The 21815-nt window shown below is 40.1% G+C and overlaps 1 protein-coding gene across 1 annotated transcript in view; it reads right to left on the reverse strand.

The window, feature by feature from the left end:
* Positions 1-1173: 1173 nt before the first annotated feature.
* LOC110214418 (maestro heat-like repeat family member 5) overlaps positions 1174-21815 on the reverse strand; it is a 122862-nt gene continuing 102220 nt past the window's right edge. Inside the window, exons 22-26 of the mRNA XM_078151957.1 lie at positions 14676-14831; positions 13724-13846; positions 2474-2576; positions 1993-2067; positions 1174-1334 (exon numbers count right to left, since the gene is read on the reverse strand). Coding sequence (XP_078008083.1) covers positions 1237-1334; positions 1993-2067; positions 2474-2576; positions 13724-13846; positions 14676-14831 — 555 coding nt within the window. The 3' untranslated portion in view covers positions 1174-1236. The remainder of the gene's footprint in view (positions 1335-1992; positions 2068-2473; positions 2577-13723; positions 13847-14675; positions 14832-21815) is intronic.

The following is a 21815-nucleotide window of genomic DNA, read 5'->3' on the forward strand; positions in this document are numbered from 1 at the left end:
TAGTCTGAGGAAAAAGAGGTATTTGGGGAAAACAGAGACAACGAGGACTCCCCAAGCTCCCACATGTTCTCCTAGTCCCCACGCTGATAGCAGATGACATTGCAGGGAGATATGGTGCTGTGCCAATGTGGGCTTTGTCTGTCTCAGATGGGAAGCCCCCGAACCCCAGGGCTTGTCTCTGTGTCACTTCACTTCTTGAACACTCTCTCCCTTCTCTCTGCCCTGCCCCCATGCAAAGTGATGAGGAAAGGTTTAAGGATGGAGAGGTTGAGGGTTAAAATACCACCCCCCCCACTGTATCTCTGTCTCAGAAACCTGCAGTGGCTCCCCACCACCCACAGGAAACACCCATCCTCGTTAGCCTTATATTCAAGACCCACCATGATTTGGCTTCAGCCAACTTTTCCAGCTTCATCTCTCCCCCCCAGACAAACAGGACTCATGGCTGTCCCTCCCCCAAAACATCCTGTACTTGCCTCTCTGCTGAGCACACTTACCAAGTCCCTTCCCCTTGCCTGAAATGGCCTAACTCATTTGGGTGCCATCTCTGCCTGTGGAAGTCCTCCATCCTTCAAGACCAAACTCTGCTCAGATACTACCTTTTAAGGAGGCCCTTTCTGAACCTCCACCGCCCAGGCAAAAATAACATCTTTGTCTTCTTAACTCCCCTTGTCCTGTGTCTTGCCCCTCTCTCAGGGCATTTATAACATTACTTGTACTGTAATTAGGTATATACGCATCTTGTTCTAGGCTGTGAACTAAGTGAGGGCCCTGAACCCACCTTGTACTGAACTTATGATGGGCCCTACTAACTAGGATGCCCTCCCTTGCCTGCTTTGCCCATTGTATTTCCATCCTTTCTATAAGATGCGATTCAATGCCACCTCTTCCAAAAAGATTTCCCTGGTTCTCCTGGTTAGGAAAAGCCCCCTTTCCCCTGGACTTCAGACTGCCCCTTGTTTGGTGCCTCTCAGAGGCATTTGGTACGTGTTATGGTTTATCACATCTATCTGGTCATGGCCCACTTACTACAATGTGTGTTTCATGGCATCTGGGATCATGTCTCACTTCTACCTTGTCATTTTTCCATCACCCAATGCAGTGCTGGCACGTAGGTAAGTCCTTAATAAATGCTTGTTGAATTAAACTCAACTTTTATTTTGCTACTGATGAATGAATGATAAAACCAATGACTTTTTTTTTTAAAAAAAACACAAAAGGCAAATTACTGAAGCTTCAGGCCACATATTTGGACAGCTCATAGATGTCTTCTGAATAGTTCAGGTAGAACTTTCTGATGTTGGGGTCTTGGTCCCTTCGAAGCTCTTCAAAATCTAAAAGGGGAAGGTCGAGAAGAGGTGGAAAACTGATCTCTAATGTTCTTTATCAGGGTTATGGAGAGCCCAAGATGAGGTGGAGAGAAACAAGATTTGGTGATGATTGGTCCTAAGAAGAAACTTGAATATAAAAATACTTGGAAAGGAAGGCTAGGGGAGAAGGGTGCTCAAGACTTTATTGGGAGAAGATGCAGACAACAAAGGAGATAGCTTCTGTAGCTAGGGAACCCTAGATTTGAGGGAGAGATAAGGCTCCTGTTATTAGGGAGCCCACAGCTTGAGAGAGAAAACTCAAGACCATGCCTGTAGTCTGAGGGAGTGAGATGCAGTCTCAACCCTCAGAGAGCCTCTATTCTGAGAGAGGGACGTGCCCCTGTCCTGTGGAAGCCCTTGATACAAGAGGGAAACACAACCTTCATCCTACAGACACTCCTGGTCAGAAGAAAAGATATAGACCCATCTCTTAGGGGCACTCTATTCATCACTTTACTCTGGGAACTTGTCCTCAGGGAGTCCAAGATCTGAGGAGGAGACTTAGCCCCTGCCCTGTGGCGTTGGGAGGTTCTTGGTTTCACTTGATTCCCGTGTCTGGTCTGTTGGAGTCTCTTCTCCCCACCCCAAACTTAGAGAGTAAACATCTGAGACTACAGCTTACTTTTTGTCAGTAGCTTCACATCTGACTTGTTCAAATAAAAGCAGAGATCAGAAAAATACTCCTGAAGCATTCCACCTAAAGCACAAGGAAGACAACAGCCTGGACGTGAGTGAGAAGGCAACTCCAGGCTTTCACGTCTGCAGCTATGAGCTGGAGCCAGGACCCTTCTCTTGTGGCCCAGGAACCCCCTCCTCAGTGAAGGATTGTGACCGCAGAATCTCCTGGCCCAATTACAAATATGGATGTTAGCTCTAACCTTGAGAGAAAGCCTGGAGCCCAACCCCACGGGGAGAGCACATCTCTGCCCACTTCAGCTTAGGCACGATTGGTCCTGGTGCAGGCCAGGGTTGGGATGTGGAGGATGCATATGTTCAGTGAGCCTCAGAATGAGGGACCAGAGGCAATGAGGACTCTAGTGAGATCCTGCGGGGAGGGCTGGAGGCCTGATGACCCAAGATGATCAAAGCAGGATGAGGCTCACCAATAAACTTCATGGCTGCCTGTTGGAGGTTCTTCTGAGGGCTCTTGACGTACATAAAAGCCTGCAGGAGGAACAAATGGTACTCTCCAAAATTGCTCTCCACCTGGGAAGAAGAAGAAGAAAGATGAGAAGGTCATCAGAGGCTTCTGGCATCTGAGACTGGCAGCCCTTCTTGCCCAGTTTCCACAAGCCTAGGGGAGGAGGCAACTCAACCCCACCTTTCCTATGTATGCATCTCCCTGCTAGAAATTCCAACTGTGTGAAACTTTAGGCAAGTTCCTTTGCCTCCTTGGCCCTCAAGTTTCCCCATTTGTCAAACTAAAGCTTTGGATTTTGTCCAGGAAATTAATAAAAATAAGGTGATTGAAATCATCGCGCTCTGGGACAAGGAAGTGGGGACACTTTTCCTGAAAAAGAAAACACTTAGAGGTAACATGATAAAGGGGTGTCATAAGAAGAGGGATTAGATTTGTTCTGCTGGGTCCCTGGAGCAGAAGTAGGAGCAATGGGTCTCCTCTTACATGGAAGAAGATTTAGGCTTGATGAAAGAAAAAAGCGTCCCAGTGATAAAGAGTCTGGCCCCAAAGTGGGATGAGCTGCCTTAGGATGTAATGCGCATGCCTTCCCCTCCTCCCTCCCCATTTGTCAGGGCTGTGTAGAAGTAGATAGCTTTGGGATCCCTTTCACCTCTATGTGACTTTTTTGATCAGATGACCTCCAAGGTCCCTTCTAGTCCTAGCAACTCATAACTCTAACTTTAAGCTCCAGTCAAATGGATGAACAGATAGAGGAGGAGAGATTTGTCAGTTCCTCAGAAGAGACAACCATTTCCCTTAACTTTAAGGCTATTTCCACATTGATGATGCATAGCTGAAAATCCATCATTGCCTCTAGACCCAGTTGGCCTGTCCATCAAGAAGTGGAATATTTTCTACAGGGTGAAGACAAGATGAAGGGACCTATCAAAGGTTTTGCCCTAAATATGGAGCTAGAAATTCCACTATTAGCACTTAATTTCTCTGAAACACATACAGCCCCCTCCACACTTCTCTTTTCAGACAAATCCACATGAGGGGAGAGGAAGCCTATTAAGCTGTAATAATGTATATATGATAATAGTTATTCAAACCTGAATATTATTAGGTTTACCAGCAACTCAATCTGCCTTCACCTGGAGCAAAAAGAAGTGTGGCATAGAGGCAAACGTAGGAGACCTCGAATTAGAAGACATAGAGTTAAGCCCTGGTGCAGGGTGACTAGGGGCAAAACATATCCCCTCTCCGGGCCTCCTTTTCTTTATATATATGAAGTGAGGATAATAATAAACTACATCATTTACAGAGGTATGGTGGAAAAAAAGCATCTTGTAAATTTTAAAACATAAAAATGTGAGTTAATATTATTATTAATGTCATCTGGCAAAATGTAACCTCGTTGAGAGTAGAGAATTTTTTCATTTTTTCTTTGAAACTCCCTATCTAGAACAATATCAGACACATAATAGGTGCCTAATAAATGCTTATTAAATGGAATGATCAGTCTTGGTTCTCACACTGACAAGAGCTACATGGCTTCTGGCAAAACAACTCCCTTGTCCTGTGCCTCAATTCCTCATCTGAATTGGGTTAATAATCCTTGCTCTCTCTCCTTCATAGAGCTGTTGGGAAAGAATGGGAAGTATTTTGTAAATTATTAAGCCTTTAAAATGTTAGAGATGGTTATTAATATCATTGATTGGCTGAAACTTTGAATGAGCGAGTGGAGGTGTATAATTTTGGAGTACGAATCGCTGTTTAGTTTGGGGGACCCTGAAAAACTGAACACACGAGATGCTCACTGTATAAGAAGGGAGAAGACACCAGGAAGGGGCCTAAAGGTGAGGTCATGAGAGTGAGTAGATCATGTTTACTTCAGACTCCAAACCTTCCTCAAACGGGCCCCAACTTATCTTTGCAGCCTTTTCTCACTTGCCTTCATTTCCCCTGTGTGCACTCTGCACTTGAACCAGACTGGTCTTTCCATCCCTCTCATGCATCAGGCTCATCTAATCCTCCATGCCTAAGTCTCATTGTCATAGCTGAGTCAGGAGTGGGTATGACAGACCCAGTCCATGACTATAACAATGGGTAATAACCAAGCAGAAGCAGGTCATAGCAGACTGACACCATAAGAAACCAAAGCTCTGGGGAGGCACTTGAACTCCTATCAATTCTTTGAAGTATATTTCCAACATAATTGGCTGTGGAAATCTTTCCTCCCCACCCCTACTCCTGCCCCCATTGGTAAGAATCTTCCTCCCTTAAGGACTAGCAACTACCGCAGAATAGGAGGAAGTAATACAGCCCACAACTACTTCAACAAAGATCCGAGAAGGGTGCCCGAGTGAGGAGGGATCAAGAGGTAGAAGGGAAAAAAACCATATTGGTTCATTTTGGTTTTTCTAGCCCAAGATGATGAATTTAGTCATCAGGCAAATAACCGGGTCAGGAATTAAGGAGCAGGGCTCGGTCTGTAGCTCTGCTCCTCTGACCCCAAAAAAGGGATCTCAAATTCAGCCTCTGGGTTCTTGCCAGGGTTAAGCCTGCAGCTCTATCCTGAACCTGGGAAACCAAACAAGCATGGTTGACAAGGCCTAGGGACAGTAATTGCATACTGGAAGCCCACTGAGAGGCAAGTCTGTAGTTATGTTGTAGACTCAAACTGGGGTCTAGAGTGTGGAAAATCCAAGAGAACAGCAAACCAAGTATGGCTTAGATCAAATCACATAAGACCAAATTGAAATGTATGATTCCTTGGCCTGAGCTGCCCCTGTAATCCTGTAAGTACTCGGCACTCAGTAGAGCAGCAAGTCTCCAGATAAAACAGACTCAGAACATATAAGCCATGACATTCCCTCTAGAAGTGCGCAGAGCCTGACCCTACCACAGTGTGCAACCTAAGAAAACACACCTGGAAGAATGTATAAATAAAAACAAAACTCCCACCATAAGGAGCTATTAAGGTGCCAGGAATTACCAAGACATAAACAAAGAAAAGAAAAACTCCAGAGCACCTGAGAGCAAAGTCTTAAAGAAAAACAGCCTGACCACAAGGTCAATTAGAATTCAAAGAAAAATGAAGCAAGAGTTTGTTTTTGTTGTTGTTTGAAGTGTTAACATTGATATTATAAGTGAAATGGCAGAGTTAATGGAGAGAATCGGAAAAGAAATGAAACTCTGGAGGGAGACTTGGAAGGAGAATTAACAGCTTAACACAAGTACAAAACCTTATCTAAATAATATACTCCATGAATATAATATTCTGGAGGGCAAAGGAGATAGGATTACAACCAAGAATCACCTACCCAGCAAAACTGAGCATAATCTTTCAGAGGAAAATATGGTCCTTCAGTGAAATAGAGGACTTTCAAGCATTCCTGATGAAAAGACCAGAGCTGAATAGAAAATTTGACTTTCAAATACAGGACTCAAGTGGAACATGAAGAGGTAAACAGGAAAGAGAAATCGTAAGAGACTTATTAAGATTGAACTGTTTACATTCCTGCATGGAAAGACGATATTTATAACTCATGAGACTTTTTGTCAGTATTAGGGTAGTTGGAGGAAAAAAATTATATGTATGTATATGCAGATAGATAGATAGAGGGCACAGGGTGAGCTGAAGATTAAGGGGTTATATCTGGAGAATAAAATTAAGGGATGAGAGAGGATTATACTTGGAGAAGAAGAAAGGGAGAGGCAGAATGGGGTAAATTATCTCACAAAAAAAAACAGGAAAGAAAAGTCTCTTACAGTGGAGGGGAAACAGGGGAAGATGAAGGGAATGAGTGAATCTTATTCTCATAGGATTTGACTTAAGGAGGGAATAACATACACATTCAACTGGGTATGTCTTACCCTACAGGAAAATAGGGGGAGAAGGGAACAAGAGAGCAGGGGGAGGATAGAGAGGAGGGCAGATTGGGAAAGGGGGTAATCAGAAGTAAATACTTCTGAGGAGGGACAGGGTCAAAAGAAAGAATAGAATAAATGGGAGGACAGGATAGGATTAAGGGAAATAGAGTTAGTTTTTCACAACATGTCTACCATGGACGTGTTTTGCATAACTGCACATATACAACCTATATTGAGTTGCTTGCCTTTTCAATGAAGGTGGGTGGGGAGGGAGGAAGAGAGAAAATTTGGAACTCATAGTTTTAAAAACATATGTTTAAAAAAAATGTTTTCACATGCTACTGGGAAATAAGAAATATAGGAAATGGGGTAAAGAAGTCTATCCTGCCCTACAGGAAAATAGAAGGGGAAGGGGATAAGAGAAGGGGAGAGAGATAGAAGAGAGGACAGACTAGGGGAAGGGATATTCAGAATGCATGCCATCTTGGGGTGGGGAGAGGGGGGAGATGGGGTGAAAATTTGGAACTCAAAAACTTGTGGTAATGAATGTTGAAAACTAAAAATAAATAAATTTATATTAAAGAAAATGAAAAAAATATATACTCCATGAAAATTAGAATGGACCAGACTGAAGCTATTGACTCCATAAGACAACAAGATGCAAAGTTAGGAGATTGAAAAAAAAATAGAAGATGTAAGGTATCTCTTATTAGAAAAAAAAAAACTAACCTGGAACACAGATTAAGGAGAGAATTTAAAAATCATTGTACCACCCAAAAACCATGATACAATGGATATAATATTTCAAGAAATCATGAAAGGAAATTGCATAGACCTATTAAAACAAGAGGGTATTATGAAAACGGAATCTTCAAATCATCTCCTGAAAGAAAAGGAAAACTTCCAGGAACATTATAATCAAAATTCAGAGTTGCCAGATCAAACAAAAAGTGCTACAAACAGTAGAAAGAATCCAAGAGCCAAGGAATCACAATCAGAATCACACAAGATTCAACAGCTATCACTTTAAAGAAGTGAAGAGTTTGCAATAAGGTATTTCAAGGGGGAAAATATGTCGGGAAATATGACATGCATAAATAAGAATGATCAAAATTAAAATGTAGTAAGTCCATAAAGGAGCGAGGTGGAAAGTCTTACAACCAAGAATTGCTTACCCAGCAAAACTAAATATAATCTCTAAAAGGGGAGGAGGGGAAAAATTCTTTAATGAAGTAGAGAGCTTCCAACATCCATGATGAAAATATCAGAACTGAGTAGAAATCTTGAAAAGCAAAACATAGGAGTCAAGAGAAACATAAAAAGGCAAATACACATGAGCGATCAGAAGAGACTATACAAGGATAAAGCGTCTGCTTTCTAGCAAATGATACAAATGTCCCTTTAGAACCTTAACATCATCAAAGGTCATATAAAGTATTAAATATGACAGAGACCATTGGGGTGCTTTTGTTAGGTTTTGATGATATTAAAAGAAGAAAGAAAAGAGAGGGGAGAAAGGAGTACTTTGGGGGAGAAATGTCAGGGAACTTAGTATCTCAAGTAATTGGAAGACACAAGGAGAAGTCTATACAAATAAGGAAAGGTGTGGGGATTAGGTGTCATTTGAACCTCTCCTTCATCTGAACTGGTCAAAAGAGGGTAGAAGACAAGCACACAGAATTTGGTATAGAATACAGCCAATAGAGTAAAAGGAAGGAACTGGAAGAGGAAAGAGGGGGAAATAAGAGGGAGGGAAGATTAAGAAAGGGATTAATCATAAGCAAAATAAACTTTAAGCTTGGAGGGGGAGTTGTGAAAAGCGTTTCAAGAGAAAATAAAGAAAGGTAAGAATTTGTGATTGAGGTCTGAATGAGGAGAAGGGAAGAGGGGCAAGGGAACAGAAGTTGCCTTAATCAGTTGTAGAATATTCTTCCTGAGTACACTCTTCTCCCACCACCTTGCTTTTTTTTTTTTTTAGAGACAGAATGAGGAAGACAGGTGATTAATTCTAAAAGAATAGTATGTAAGGGAATACATAATTAATAACTACAACTCTGAATGTAAATAGGATGAACTTATCCATAAAACAAAAAAGGACAGAAAAATGGAGCAGAAAGCAGGTTACAGTGGTATGCTATTTATAAGACATACACTTGAAACATAAAGATTCACAGGGAGTTAAAATAAAGAGCTGGAGTAAAATCTACTATACTTCACATAGGACTTTATCTGCATAACTCTATTATATATGCCATGTATTACTGTATACTCTAGTTATCTCCATATTTTATATTCTGATCAGACAGTAAAACTCCATGGGGGCAAAGACATTTTAACTTTGTGCTACCATCCTTGTGCAGTATAGTACTTTGCATATATATAAGTTACACAATAAATATTTGTTGAATTAAATAGATTAAGGGATGGAAAAGGACCCCTCACACAATTGTGACCAGCATCATTTTTGGCATAAAGATCTATTCTCATAATTTATAGAGTCATAGACTCTCAGACTTCTCAGTGGGAAATCATAGCATCAAAGCACAGCTCAAGTGACTTCCCCTCAACTTTCCCTTATTGCCATCCAGGTAAATCATGTCTCCCATCTCCCAGCACTTCACATTCCCTTTATGCACTTTTTTGTTGCTGTTGAGCTATTTCAGTTGTGTCTGACTCTTTGTGACCCCATCTGGGATTTTCTTGGCAAAGATATTGGAGTGGTTTGCCATTTCCTTCTCTAGCTCATTTTCCAGATAAGGAAACTTGAGGCAAACAGGGTTAAGTGACTTGCCTAGGGTAACACAGCTAGCAAATGTCTAAGGCCGGATTTGAACTCATGAAGATGATCCTTCCTGACTCCCAAGTGCTGTATCCTGCAATACCTCACTCCTTTATGGACTTACCACATTTTAATTTTGATCATTCTCATTTATATGTGTCATATTTCCCTACATATTATCCTTGTAAGCTTATTGAAGTCGATGACTTTATCCTATTTATATCTGTGCCTCCACTAGCATGGAAGTATAGGGTATCTCTCACAGTACCTAGGTCTGGGCTGGACCATATTAAGTGTTCTGCTACAACAGCAATCCCTCATACATATACAGAACTTTATGGTTTCCTGAGGACTTTTCATATTCGTTATGTCACCTGACTCATGACAGTCCTGGGAGGTCAGGAGGTCATGGATGATACTGCCACCTATACAAAGTAGCTTCCTCAAGGTTGTGTAGGCGGTCGGTGATAGAGCTGAGACTAGCAATTTTTATTACTAGAATTTAGTGATTTTTATTAATGACTTGAATAAATGCATAAATGGATACTTATCAGATTTACGGAGGACATGAAATAAAATAAAGAGGGAGAACTAACACATCAGATGCCAGAGAATCCAACAAGTTCTGATCAGATCAGAATGACAGGCTAAATCAGAGAAGATTCTAGGAAGATGGCAGAGGAGGTCAGAAAACTTCTAGCTCTCCAAATTTCCTCCACAAACAAAAGACAGAACATCGCCTCAGAGTGAATGTAAAGCAACAGAAATAAATAGGAGTCGGGGTAAAGCAGTTGCCCTCCTAAGACAACTTGAGAAGAGCCCAGGAAAGACTGAGTCTCCAGGGGCAGAGGTTTGGCCTGAGTGGGGTGCAAACACGTCCAGGCTGACTCTGCAGAATCAACAAATGACAAGGCCTGGGGCAACTGTGGTTGGGAGGCAGCCTTGGACACTTTCATCTTGCAGACAGTGTGGGGGTCTGATGGCTGAGTAGAAGACTGAAGGCCCTTCCACTGTTGAGGGATGCCAAGCTGTGGGGAGAAGGAGCTAGCACATGCTTGGTGAATGCAGTAGCAGAAGGATGGGGAGGCTGCTGGCTGTGGTCACTTGCAGGAGAGCAGAGTCCCTGGTGTCAGCTCCAGGGCAGAGAGGACAGCTGTAGTTTGCAGCCACCAGAGGGAACCACAGTGAGCAAGAACGTTTGCAGGACGATTCGGTTGGGAGCCCTCACTGTGGCCTGGGGTTAAGGGGAGGACCCAAGGCTGGGCCCCAGGATAGAGCCCAAGAAATAGCAGCAAGAAGAACCTGAGCCTTGAGGCATCACTCCCCACACCTTGGGACTAGAACTTGATCATATTAATAACTGCTACAAATAAAATAAAACAGAAAAGGAGTAAACAAAGGAGAAAGAATCCAACCATAGATGCTACCTTGGGGATAGTGAAGATCTAGATTCATAGTCAGAGGAAGATAGTGGAGCTAAAAAACCCACTTCCTGTTCAACGAGAAACATCAAATGGTCCCAAGCCCAAAAAGAGCTTTTGGGAGAACTTAAAAAGGACTTTAAAAATTAAATAAGAGAGATCAAGGAAAAATTAGGAAAAAAATAAGAGCAATTCAAGAAAATTATGAAAAGAAAGTCAACCAATTGGAAATATAGAATAAAAAAACTTAAGAAAAAAAATTCCCTGAAAACTAGAATTGGGCAAGGGGAAACTAATGACATTCTAAGACACCAAGAAGTAATAAAACAAAGTGAAAAGAATGAAAAAATTGAAGAGAATGTGAAACATCTCATCAGAAAAACAATTAATCTGGAGAACAGATTGAGGACAGGCAATATAAGAATAGTTTGAAAGGTACAATAAAAAAAATCTTGATATGATATTTCAAGAAATTATTAAGGAAAATTGCCCTGAAGTTCTAGAACAAGAAGGCAAAGCAGAAATAGAAAAAATCTACCAATCATCACCTAAAAGAGATCTCAGAGGGAAAACTTACAGGAATATCAGAGCCAAGTCCCAGGTTAAAGAGAAAATATTGCAAGCAACAAGGAAAAAAAACAATTTAAATATCATGGAGCTACAATAAGGATTACACAAGACTTACCAGCTACTACATTGAAGGACCAGAGGTCTTGAAATACTATATTTCATAGGGCAAAAGAGTTGGGGTTACAACCAAGGGTAACTTACCCAGCAAAGTTAAATATAATCCTGAATGGAAAGAAAACATGGACTTTAATAAACTGAAAGACTTTCAGGTATTTATGTCAAAAACAACTTAATGGAAAATTTGGCATATGAGATCCAGGAAAAACATTAGGTAAACATTAAAGATCAATTAAAAGAATCTCAACAAGGTCAAATTGTTTACTTCTTATATGTGAAAATGTCATCAGTGCTCTTATGACTGTCGTTATTTGGGTAGTTTGAAAGAAAGGCTTGGGCTGAGCTGTGTATGATGGGGTGATCCTAAAAAAATAAAACTGTATAGGGAGAGATAAAAGGGAGTAATTATCTCATACAAATGAGGCCTGAAGGGAAGAACTGACATAGAAGAAGCAAGTGGGGAGTGGGGAGAGCAGGTAGTACTGGAACCTTACTTTCATCAGGAATGGGTGAAAGAGAGAACATATATATGTAGAAGGGCATAAAAGTCTTCTAAATTCAGAAAGAAATAAGAAGCCTAGGGGATGGGATGGAAAAGAGGATAAGGGAGGGAGACTCAGAAGGTTGGATAGGTTAAGGAATAGGAGGGCAAAGTAGCAGGTAGAAATAAATTAGAGGAGTAAGAAGGGATAGGGTAAATAGGGTGAGAAGGATAGTGAGGAAAAATAGAAAGGAGGGAAATAGACAAGAAGTAATTATAACTTAGAATATGAATGGGATGGATTTACCCATAAAATGGAAATGGATAGCAGATTAAGAATTTGAATTCAACGATATTTTGTTTTCAGGAAACACAATAAAAATGAGAGATACACACAAAGATAAAATAAAGGGCTGGAGCAGAATTTATTACATAATAAAAGCAAGGATAATAATCATGCTCTCAGACAAAGTTAAAGCTCAAATAGATTTAATTAAAAGAGAAAGGTAGGGAAATTATGCTATGTGTCACCAATATTATTCAATATTGTTTTAGACCATTTAAAATAACTAGACAATATAAAATACCTGAGTATACCTGCTAAAACAGACACATGAAGTACATGAACACAAACATAAAACACTTTTTATACAAATAAAGTTAGATTTAAATAATTGGAGTAATATTTATTGTTCATGGGTAGGTAAAGCTAATATAACAAAAAATGACAATTTTACCTAAATAATCTATTTATTCAATGGCATCCCAATTAAATTACTAAAAAAACCATCTTACTGATTTGGAAAAAAAATAATAGCAAAGCTCATTTCAAGAACAAAAGGTCAGCAATTCAAAGAAACCAGGGAAAAAGATGTAAAGGAAAGAGATTCAGCAAATGGCCTTTAAACTATATTATAAGGTGGGAGCATTGTTGAAGTGTAAAATGGATATTTTAATTACTTTAAATTAAAATTTTCTTGTATAAATAAAACCAAAGTAGCCAAGAATAGAAGGAATGCAGAAACTTGGGAAACTTTCACAGACAATCTCTCAGACAGGTTGTGATTGTGTTGGAATACTGCTGTGGTGAAGGAAATGATGAGCTGGTTGATTTAAAAAGCCTTGGAAAGACTTGGACCAATGAAGGAAGATGCTATCCACCTCCAGAGAAAGAGATGACAAGTGGAAATATGTATAGTATCAGCTTGCACACATGTGTATGAGTATATATGTGTATGTATGTGAATGCTTATAGATATTTCTATAGATATATCTGTATCTATATCTATCTGCATTTAATTGTAGCCTTCTTTAGGGCAGGGGGTAGGGAGAGGGAGGGAAAAATAAGGTAAAAAGTACATAGCATGGAACAAAAGAAAACCTAGAAATAATCAAAGAAAAGCTGAGTAGCTTTGAAAACAATTTATAGTATTTATCATATAGGTTTTCTTGACATGGACATTTATTGTTTTATACTGAATCCTCTCATATTCTGCTGTGTACATGGAAATGTTCTGTTTTTCCTTTTCTCATTTTGTATTTAAATTTAAAACGAATAAAGAAATTTACAAAAAAGAATGATAGACTAAGTCAAATAAAATGAAATTTAATGGAGAAGAATGCAAAGTGCTACAGTTGACTTCAAAACTTATGCGCATAAGAACAGGATGAAGAAAGTTTGCCAGGACAACTATATTAGACAAAGATCTGGAGGGCTCAGGGGACTGTAAGCTCAAAATAAGCCAACAGCAGACAAAGGCTGCTTTAAGAGAGAGATAATGTCTAAAGAGGGACAAGATGGACCTATTAAACTCTGTCCTGTACTGTTTCCTCCCCATAAAAGACTGTTAGGAATAAAACGATTGCAGAAGAATGTCCGATGTGAAAATCATCTCTCTAAATCTATGGCCCTGGTCCGCTGCTCCTAACTACCTCTACCCCGGACCACACAGATGCTGAAATTCCAGAAGGAAAGTTTACTCCTCTCACCATGTAGAGAAAAATGTCTTTCTCAGCTCCCAGACCCTCACGCCAGGCCAATGCGTTGAACAGTTCTTTTCGAAAGCCCCAGTTGAGTAATATGGCAAGACGCATGAATGTGGACTTAGTCTTCTACCAGGAGAAAGCAGAGAAATATCATGTCAGAGTCTTGGTTTTCAGACCTCATCATAGTCTTCCTCATCCCTACCACCAACTTCCCAATCTCGTCACTTCCCATGCTCCCTATCTCCTTCCTGAGCACAACTGAAAAACCAACAATGAAAAGGTTTATATAACAGGAAGTGCTGCTGCAAGACACCAAGTGATTGTTGGGAGCCTGGTATACTAGGTCTCCTTTCAGGCACTGGAGGGGATTCTAATGGGTGACTGGGGGAGCAGGAAGGGGAGGAAGTGGACTTCCTCGGTCAAAGAGCCTCTGTCCCCAGCCCCAGCTCTGTAGCTCTGGTTTCCACAACCCTTCCCTCTTTCATAATCTCCCGTCACTCTCTTTATTTAGAATGGCCTTCTACCCGCTATTGCTCAGCCAAAAGCCTAGGCAACATTCCTTAGGAACTCTTCCTTGGCTATTCTGACCCACCATAATGGCTCTCATGTGTGGACTCCTTCAGTAGATGACAAACATCTGAATTTTGACATATATGATGTTGCAAAACGAGCTGGAGAAGGAAATGGCAAACCATTTCAGTATCTTTGCCAAGAAAACCCCAGATGGGGTCATGAGGTGTCAGACACGCTGAAATGACTGAACAACAACAAAATATATGATGTACCTTTCTCAGCTGTCTGTGAGTGGATCTTCTCTTCCCATGTAAGCTTTGAATTACCTCAGGGACAGAGACTTTGTTTCCTCCTCTTTCTATCTTTCCCACAGAGTAGCTGAGCTCACAAGTTGGCTCACAAGAGGTTCCTAGGAAGTCCCAGGTGAATGATCCATTCTTACCACAACAACCTCTGGGCATGGGTCAGCCAGATGGAAGAGGAGAGGAACCAGGCACTGAAAAGCATGTATCTTCAATTGTTGCTCATACTTCTTCCCACCACTATAGATCACGTCTCCATAGAGGAAGATGGCTTCTCCTCGAACCTCGTCTCTCTCCTGAGGAGGACAGATCTACTAAAATTGGATGTTAGGTTTGAAAGGGCAAATACAATGGTGCCACCTATGGACTTTGGGCTTAATTTAGCATTGACAGGTAGGATTTTTTCTTTCTGGGTGTTGGGAAAACAAAAACTGATTTAAAATAGTGGTTAGGCAATGATCCATGGGGGAAAGATATGACTTCAAGTTATAAGAGTTAATAGCGGGACATGGCAGCTGAAAAATAGGAATGCGATCTTAGACAGAAATGGAAGTAATAGTCTGACTGTTTACCCTATTCAGAACATAGCTAAAGTATTATGGACAGTTCTGGACACCAAATTTTGGGAAGGACATTGATAAGGTGAAGGGTATCCAGAGGAGGGAGACCAATAGGTGGAGGGGACTGGAAACCAAGCCATAGTGCATTGAATTGAAGAAACTGGACATGTTTAGGCTACAGAAAGAAGACAACTTGGGATTATAATAGCTGTCTTCAAACTATTAGAAATGTAGAAAAGATTAATTTGTTTCACTTAACTTCACAGAAAAATACTAAGACAACTGGGTATACAGCTATGTTCTGATTAGTGAGAATAATAAATCCTGTGAAGTGGTCACATATATTCAAATTTGTGCTATTCAAAGTTGTAATTATGGAAGTTATGGTAATTTTTTCTAGCTCAATGGAAATGGTGAAAGGTAGATTTCAGCTCCATTTAACAATCTCTCCCTCTAAAAATATCTCATAACCCTTTCCTTGGATTTCTTTGCATATTTCTTACTCTCCTTTTAAGCACATTTATTTCTATATGACTTTCCTTTGTCATAGATTGTAAGATTCTTGAGAGCAGGGTTTATGAGATCCTATCTAACCTTGTATAGGGGCCCTATACACAGTAGGAGCTTTATAGATGTGTAACCTTTGTTTAAAGAATCTTCTATTTCAGCTCCTAACACAATAGTTTGTTTTTATAAAGGACAATGCAGATGGTCTCATCCTCACTGATTTGTTTGAGGTTTGAGTTAGCATATGAGCTTTGCATTCAGAGTGTGGCTGTGACTCCAGGAGAAGATAAGAAAGGAATGGACCACGAGGATCCATTTTGCTATTGGGATTTGAATGGTGGTCATTACGGGAATAGCAGATGGTGCTATTGGATGGAAAATGCTATGGGATAAAAGAACACACATTGGCCATTAACTTTGAGACCAAAATTAGTTGGGGATGGGGGATCCACTTACTAATAAAGTCTTGGGTGTGCTTGTAAACTAGATAATGACACAATTAGATGGATTTGGACCTATTTGAAAGATTGGACTCAAAGAACAGTCAATAACTATTTGACATCTTCTTGGAAAGAAGCCACCAGTACAGTGTTCCAGGGATCTTTGCATAACTATATGCTGTTTAATCACTTTATCAATGACTTGGACAAATTAATAGACGACATCCTTATCAAAGTTTTAATTGGCAGTGAGGAAGTGTTAACACACTAGAAAATATAGAAAGGACCCCTCCCTCTCCCTAAATCTTTACAAGCTAGAACACTGGGTTGGATCTAATAAGATGAAATTTAATAGGAATATATATTCTTACAATCCTTTAAGAGACAATCTTCAGGAATACAATATGGGGAGGGCATGTTTAGAAAACCTATTGTTTAGGGGCAGCTAAATGGAAATGGTGAAAAGTAGATTTCAGCTCCATTTAACAATCTCTCCCTCTGAAAATATCTCATAACCCTTTCCTTGGATTTCTTTGCATATTTCTTACTCTCCTTTTAAGCATGTTTATTTCTGTATGACTTTCCTTTGTCATAAATTATAAGATTCTTGAGTTAGAAAAAGCATAGCTTCCAAGAATAAGGAGTTAATAGGCCCATTGGGCTTGCTCTGTCATGATCATAACACATCTGGACTAGGCATTCATTTTATAATTCATTCAATAAAGATTTGTCATTGTTCAGTCATTTCAGTCGTGTCTGACTCTTTGTGACTGTATTTGGGGTTTTCTTGGCAGAGATACTAGAGTGGTTTACCATTTCCTTCTCCAGCTCCTTTTACAGATGAGGAAACTGAGGCAAACAAGGTTAAGTGACTTGCATAGGGTCACAAACATAGCAAGTGACTGAGGCTAGATTTGAATCTTGGTCTCTGACTCCAAGCCCAGCACTTTACCCATTGCACCACCTAGCTACCTTCCATGAGCGTAGCGTCCTAATTGATCTCACTGCCTCAAGTTCCTACTTTTTCCAATCCATCCTCTACATAGTTGCCCAAGTGGGCTTCCTGAAACACAAGCTTAACCATGTTTTACTCCCTTACTCAATAAACTCCAATGGTTTTCAGTTGCCTCTAGCATCAAATATAAACCCCTCTTTAGAATTTATGACCCTTCACAAGTTGGGCTCTAACCTACCTTTCTAAGCCTATTACTGATATATGACTCCCCTCCCCCCATTCTATACTCCAGTCAGATTGGCCTTCTGCAGCTCCTCACACATGACACCCCATCTCACAACTCTGTGTCTTTGCACCTACTGTGCCTCTATGCCTGGGATGCACTCCAAGGTCACCTCCACTTCTTAGAAGCCTTTGTTTTCTTCAAAACTCTCCTGAAACAACAACCTCTACATCAGGGGTTCTTAACCCGAGATCCATGAACTTTTTAATTTTTTAAAAAAATTTTAATAACTATATTTCAATATAATTAGTTTCCTTTGTAATTCTACGTATTTTACTTCATGCATTTAAAAACATTATTCTGAGAAGTTGTCCACAGATTTTACCAGACTGCCAGAGGGTGTTATTTATGACATTAAAAAAAAAGTGAAGAATCCCTGATCTACATGAAATCTTTCCTGATTTCCCCTTAGCTGCTACTGCTCCCCCTGATTTACCTTGGTTTTTTTAATTTCATATATAATCTGTAAATACTTAAGGGTGTGTGTATATATATTAGATTATATATTATGTATGTATGTATGTTGTCTTTGCTAATAGAAATTACTGACCCTGGTTGAGTAATCCCATTTGCCAGTTCTTTCACTAGGTCACCTGGGCCATCTGACTTGAACTGAACAAGGTCAGCAGGAGATTTCTTACTATATCCTTACTTATCTTAGATATCAACTCCCTACTGACCTTTTTTTCTTTTGTTCTTTTTTTTTCCTTCCCAGTACAAAGCTCTTGACAGAGGAAATAGAAGCAAAATAAATTACCTTTCCTCTGTTATCAGTTATCATCATTCCATCCCCTTCGAATAGCAATCTTACCCCATCTTTCTTTCTCTTGACCCTTAATATAACTAAAAATTTCCCCCCTTTTTTTGTTGTTTTTGTTTCCTTAACAGACTCAGCTCCTTCTGAGTTTTAGTGTGTCTGACAGTATTCTTGTAGAGCCTTGCCACACCTAGTTATATTACTGTTCAAGTCACCTATGCTTACTTTTTTGCATGACTTTTAAAAATCTAAATTGGTGAGTGAATTTCTATGCCTCAGCATAGCTTCCTTTAGACAATTCCTTTTCTCCTAGTGGGAATTGTTTCACTTTCAGTCTTCAGTATTTCATTACTGAGAGCTTCCCATTCTCTTAGGCTAACTTCCCTTGTAAAATTTTAGTCACGAGGTCCTTCCTATCCTTTCTCTGAATTTACTTTCTCAAAATTTGAGGTGTATGTCTCCTTATTATAGGCTTTATCAAACTATTCACTTCTCAAATAGGTCTTTCCATTTTGAAGAAAACACCGTCTGTGCCCTGAAATCCATCGCTTTCTTGTACACGATTTTGTAATATTTAGCAATGTCTTCTAGGTTCCTCTGGGTAATATCATTTGTACTCAAATTAATCACCAGAAGTGTGCAGTATTCACACATCTTAGTAAGTCTTCAGAGATTCTCCTTCATGTCTGGGATGCATGGGAAACTAGCTAACCCCTTTAATATTATTATCGCTTTGGAGAATAGTTGGCTCAAAACCCCCTCAGACAAGAGTCACCAACCTCCACTATTCCTTCTTCTTTCTCTCACCCTTAGTGTGTGAACTCTTTTCCAACTATCCCTGAGGATTTACAACACCATTCCTTGGAGGACAAAGGCTGCTTCTTCTGCAGAGGGTACAGCTCCATCCTCCTTGAGACTATCCTCATATCGATTACTCATCTCCAAGTATTTCATGGTCGTTCTTCTTCTTTCTTTTCTGTCACATTCCTTCACTTTCCCACTTCTTGATGGCAGTCATCATTTCCTTTTGCCTCTTCAGATTAATTTTATCCCTTTTGTTTTTTATTCAAAACTGAAGCTCTTTTTCTGGCTTTTCCTTTTATTGTATGGTTTTTTGCTTTGTTTTGTTTGTTTTGGGCTAGGCAATGGGGTTAAGTGACTTACCCAGGGTCACACAGCTAGTAAGTGTTATGTGTCTGAAGCCAGATTTGAATTCAGGTCCTCCTGAATCCAGGGCTGGTGCTCTATCCACTGCATCACCTAGTTGCCCCCTGGCTCTTCCTTTTAAGGGATACTTCATTCTCATTGATAACTGTTCTACAAGTTCCTTTAATAGAAAGACTGGAATTTAAGAATATCTCAAAGGAACGAAGTTTTTGTTCCTTTGTTTTGTGTCCTTGAAGTCCCTTTAGTGTTAACTTCTCTTCCAGGAAGGAGAGTAACCCATTCTTTCTGCATACATAACAGCCACAGAAATACAACCATTGCGCATTCTAGGTAGATCAGTACAACATTCACCCAGCTCTGAGTGAGACCTGGAAGCGAGATTTGCAATTCTTTGTTGTTCTTGCTAGCTGCTATTCTGAAGAACTGCTGAGGCACATTGCTTGCGCTTATCTTGAACTCTGCTTTCTCACCTCAGCACCTTGACAGTCATACCCATCTTTCCTTCTTTCCTTTTCTCCTCTTTTATTTTGTATCCTTCTTGTTCTGCTTCTTGGGATCTTCTATAAATCCTTCTCTTTCTCCTCCAACTTAAACCTTTCTCCTCCTTTGGATGGAATCCTACTTCTTCAGATTATCCTTAAATCATCCCCAAATTCCCCTCCTTAAATTTAATTGCTGGACTTGGTGATTCCAAATGCCTTCAAAATATCCTTCTTTTTCTTCAGCTCAGGCTCTTTTTCCCACAAAGCCTTCCACCATTATAATCAGAGCTCAAATGATCATTAATCTATGTAATAGGAGTTTTTTTTTTAAAAAAAGGAGATATTACACACTTCCTAGTATGTTTTACAATTTCTCTCATCCCATCAAAAGCCCATGAGACTCTAGGTGTCAAGTCTGAGGGCAGGGGGTAGATTCACATTCTTTTGGGACATTTTCATGGTGAGAAGAATAGAGAAGGAAAAAAAAGTAGAATCCTAAGGATGAACAGCAGTTTCTCAATTCGTAAGCCAATGAGAACAGGATGACCCAGACAGGACAGTTGGTGATCGAGGTCCAAAGGAAAGTTAGAAAACTGCCAGGAGGGGTTGTTTTCACCAGATATAGAGAAGAAAATACATAAAGGGCAAAATATTGGGGAATTGGAGAGTGGTATCCACTTATTTGAGGAATGGTTGAGTACTTTAATGTTTGGTTTCCTTTTCTGTTTCAATTACGTTACTGGTTCTGTGCTGCGGTCTACTCATGTCAGTTGATACGGTAATCACAGTACCTTGTGGGTAATCACAGCAGGTTGAATTTAGAAGTCTCCAGTATTACACTGGCACAGCGACTTGAGCCATGCATGGTCTGCTTACCAAAAAACCAGCCCTCATAAACATGAATCCAAGTCCGTGAGAGGCTACTACTGGTTGGCACATGGGCAACATTCTTTCATTCAATAATTATGCATTCAGCTCCTGCCATGTACCAGATACTGTGCTAGGCTGTGGGAATATAAACACAAAACAACAACAACAGACAAAAAACCCTCATTGCCCTCAAGGGGCTTGAATTTTGATGGGGGAAACAACATGAATGCCTAAAAGTGAGTACAAAATATATACAAAATAAATAAAAAGTCATTTGGGGAGTGGACCAGCAACTGAGAAGCAACATCCCTGTTTCTGGTGAGGGCATCGCCATTCTCCTAGTCACTCAGGCTCCTGGTCTCACACCACAGTCATTCAATCTACTGCCAAATTTTGCCATTTCCCACTTTACGAGGTCTTTTGTATAAGTTCCCTTGTGACCTAGCACACATCCACAGCCCTCGTTCAGGCCCTCACCACTGGATTATTGTGATAGCCCTCTGACCAGGCTCACTCCTCCAATCCAGCCTCCACTAGGCGGCTACAGTGAATTTCCTAAGGGTTATGCCTCTCCCTCCTGCACCTACGTCAACCCCGCACTCAGTCCAATGGTCCCCTATTATCTCCATGATTAATTGTAGAATTTAAAGTTTTTCATAATTAGTCTCTTCTCACCTTTCCAGGCTTCTTATACTTGACTCTCCACTGAGCACGCTACAATCTTACTTGCTCTGATTTGCACATGAACTTCATCTCCCCTGTCTGTGTCCTTGCTTTGCATTGGCTGCCCTCCGTATTTGGGATGCTCCTCTTCGCATCTTCCAGTTAGTTTCTCTGGCTTCCTTAAAGACTTAGCTCAGATTCTACCTTCTTTACAAGGCTTTTCCTAGCCCCCTCAACTACTAATACCATCTACTCTGAAGTTATCTTCTACCTCCGTTATAAATATTTTGCATGTACCTCGCTGTTCATGTGTTTCCTGCCTTATTAGAATGTCAGTTTCTAGTGGACAAGGACTAATTTTACTTTCATTGTATCCCCAATGCTTAGTGCAGTGACTGGAACACAGCAAGCACTTAATAAATGCTTGATGACTGTTTTTAAAACCAGGAAAGAGGAGATAACAAAATATTAAGTTAAAAAGCTTTTGCATAAATAAAATAAATGCAGGTAGACAAAGAAGAGAAACTGTGAAGTGGGGGAATAATTTCAGCAAACATAAGCCAAAAAATTATATCCACAACTCATAAACTATATAG

The sequence above is a fragment of the Phascolarctos cinereus genome, unplaced genomic scaffold (genome assembly GCF_003287225.1).
Source record: "Phascolarctos cinereus isolate Bilbo 61053 unplaced genomic scaffold, phaCin_HiC Scaffold_4;HRSCAF=312, whole genome shotgun sequence".
Lineage (NCBI taxonomy): Eukaryota > Metazoa > Chordata > Mammalia > Diprotodontia > Phascolarctidae > Phascolarctos > Phascolarctos cinereus.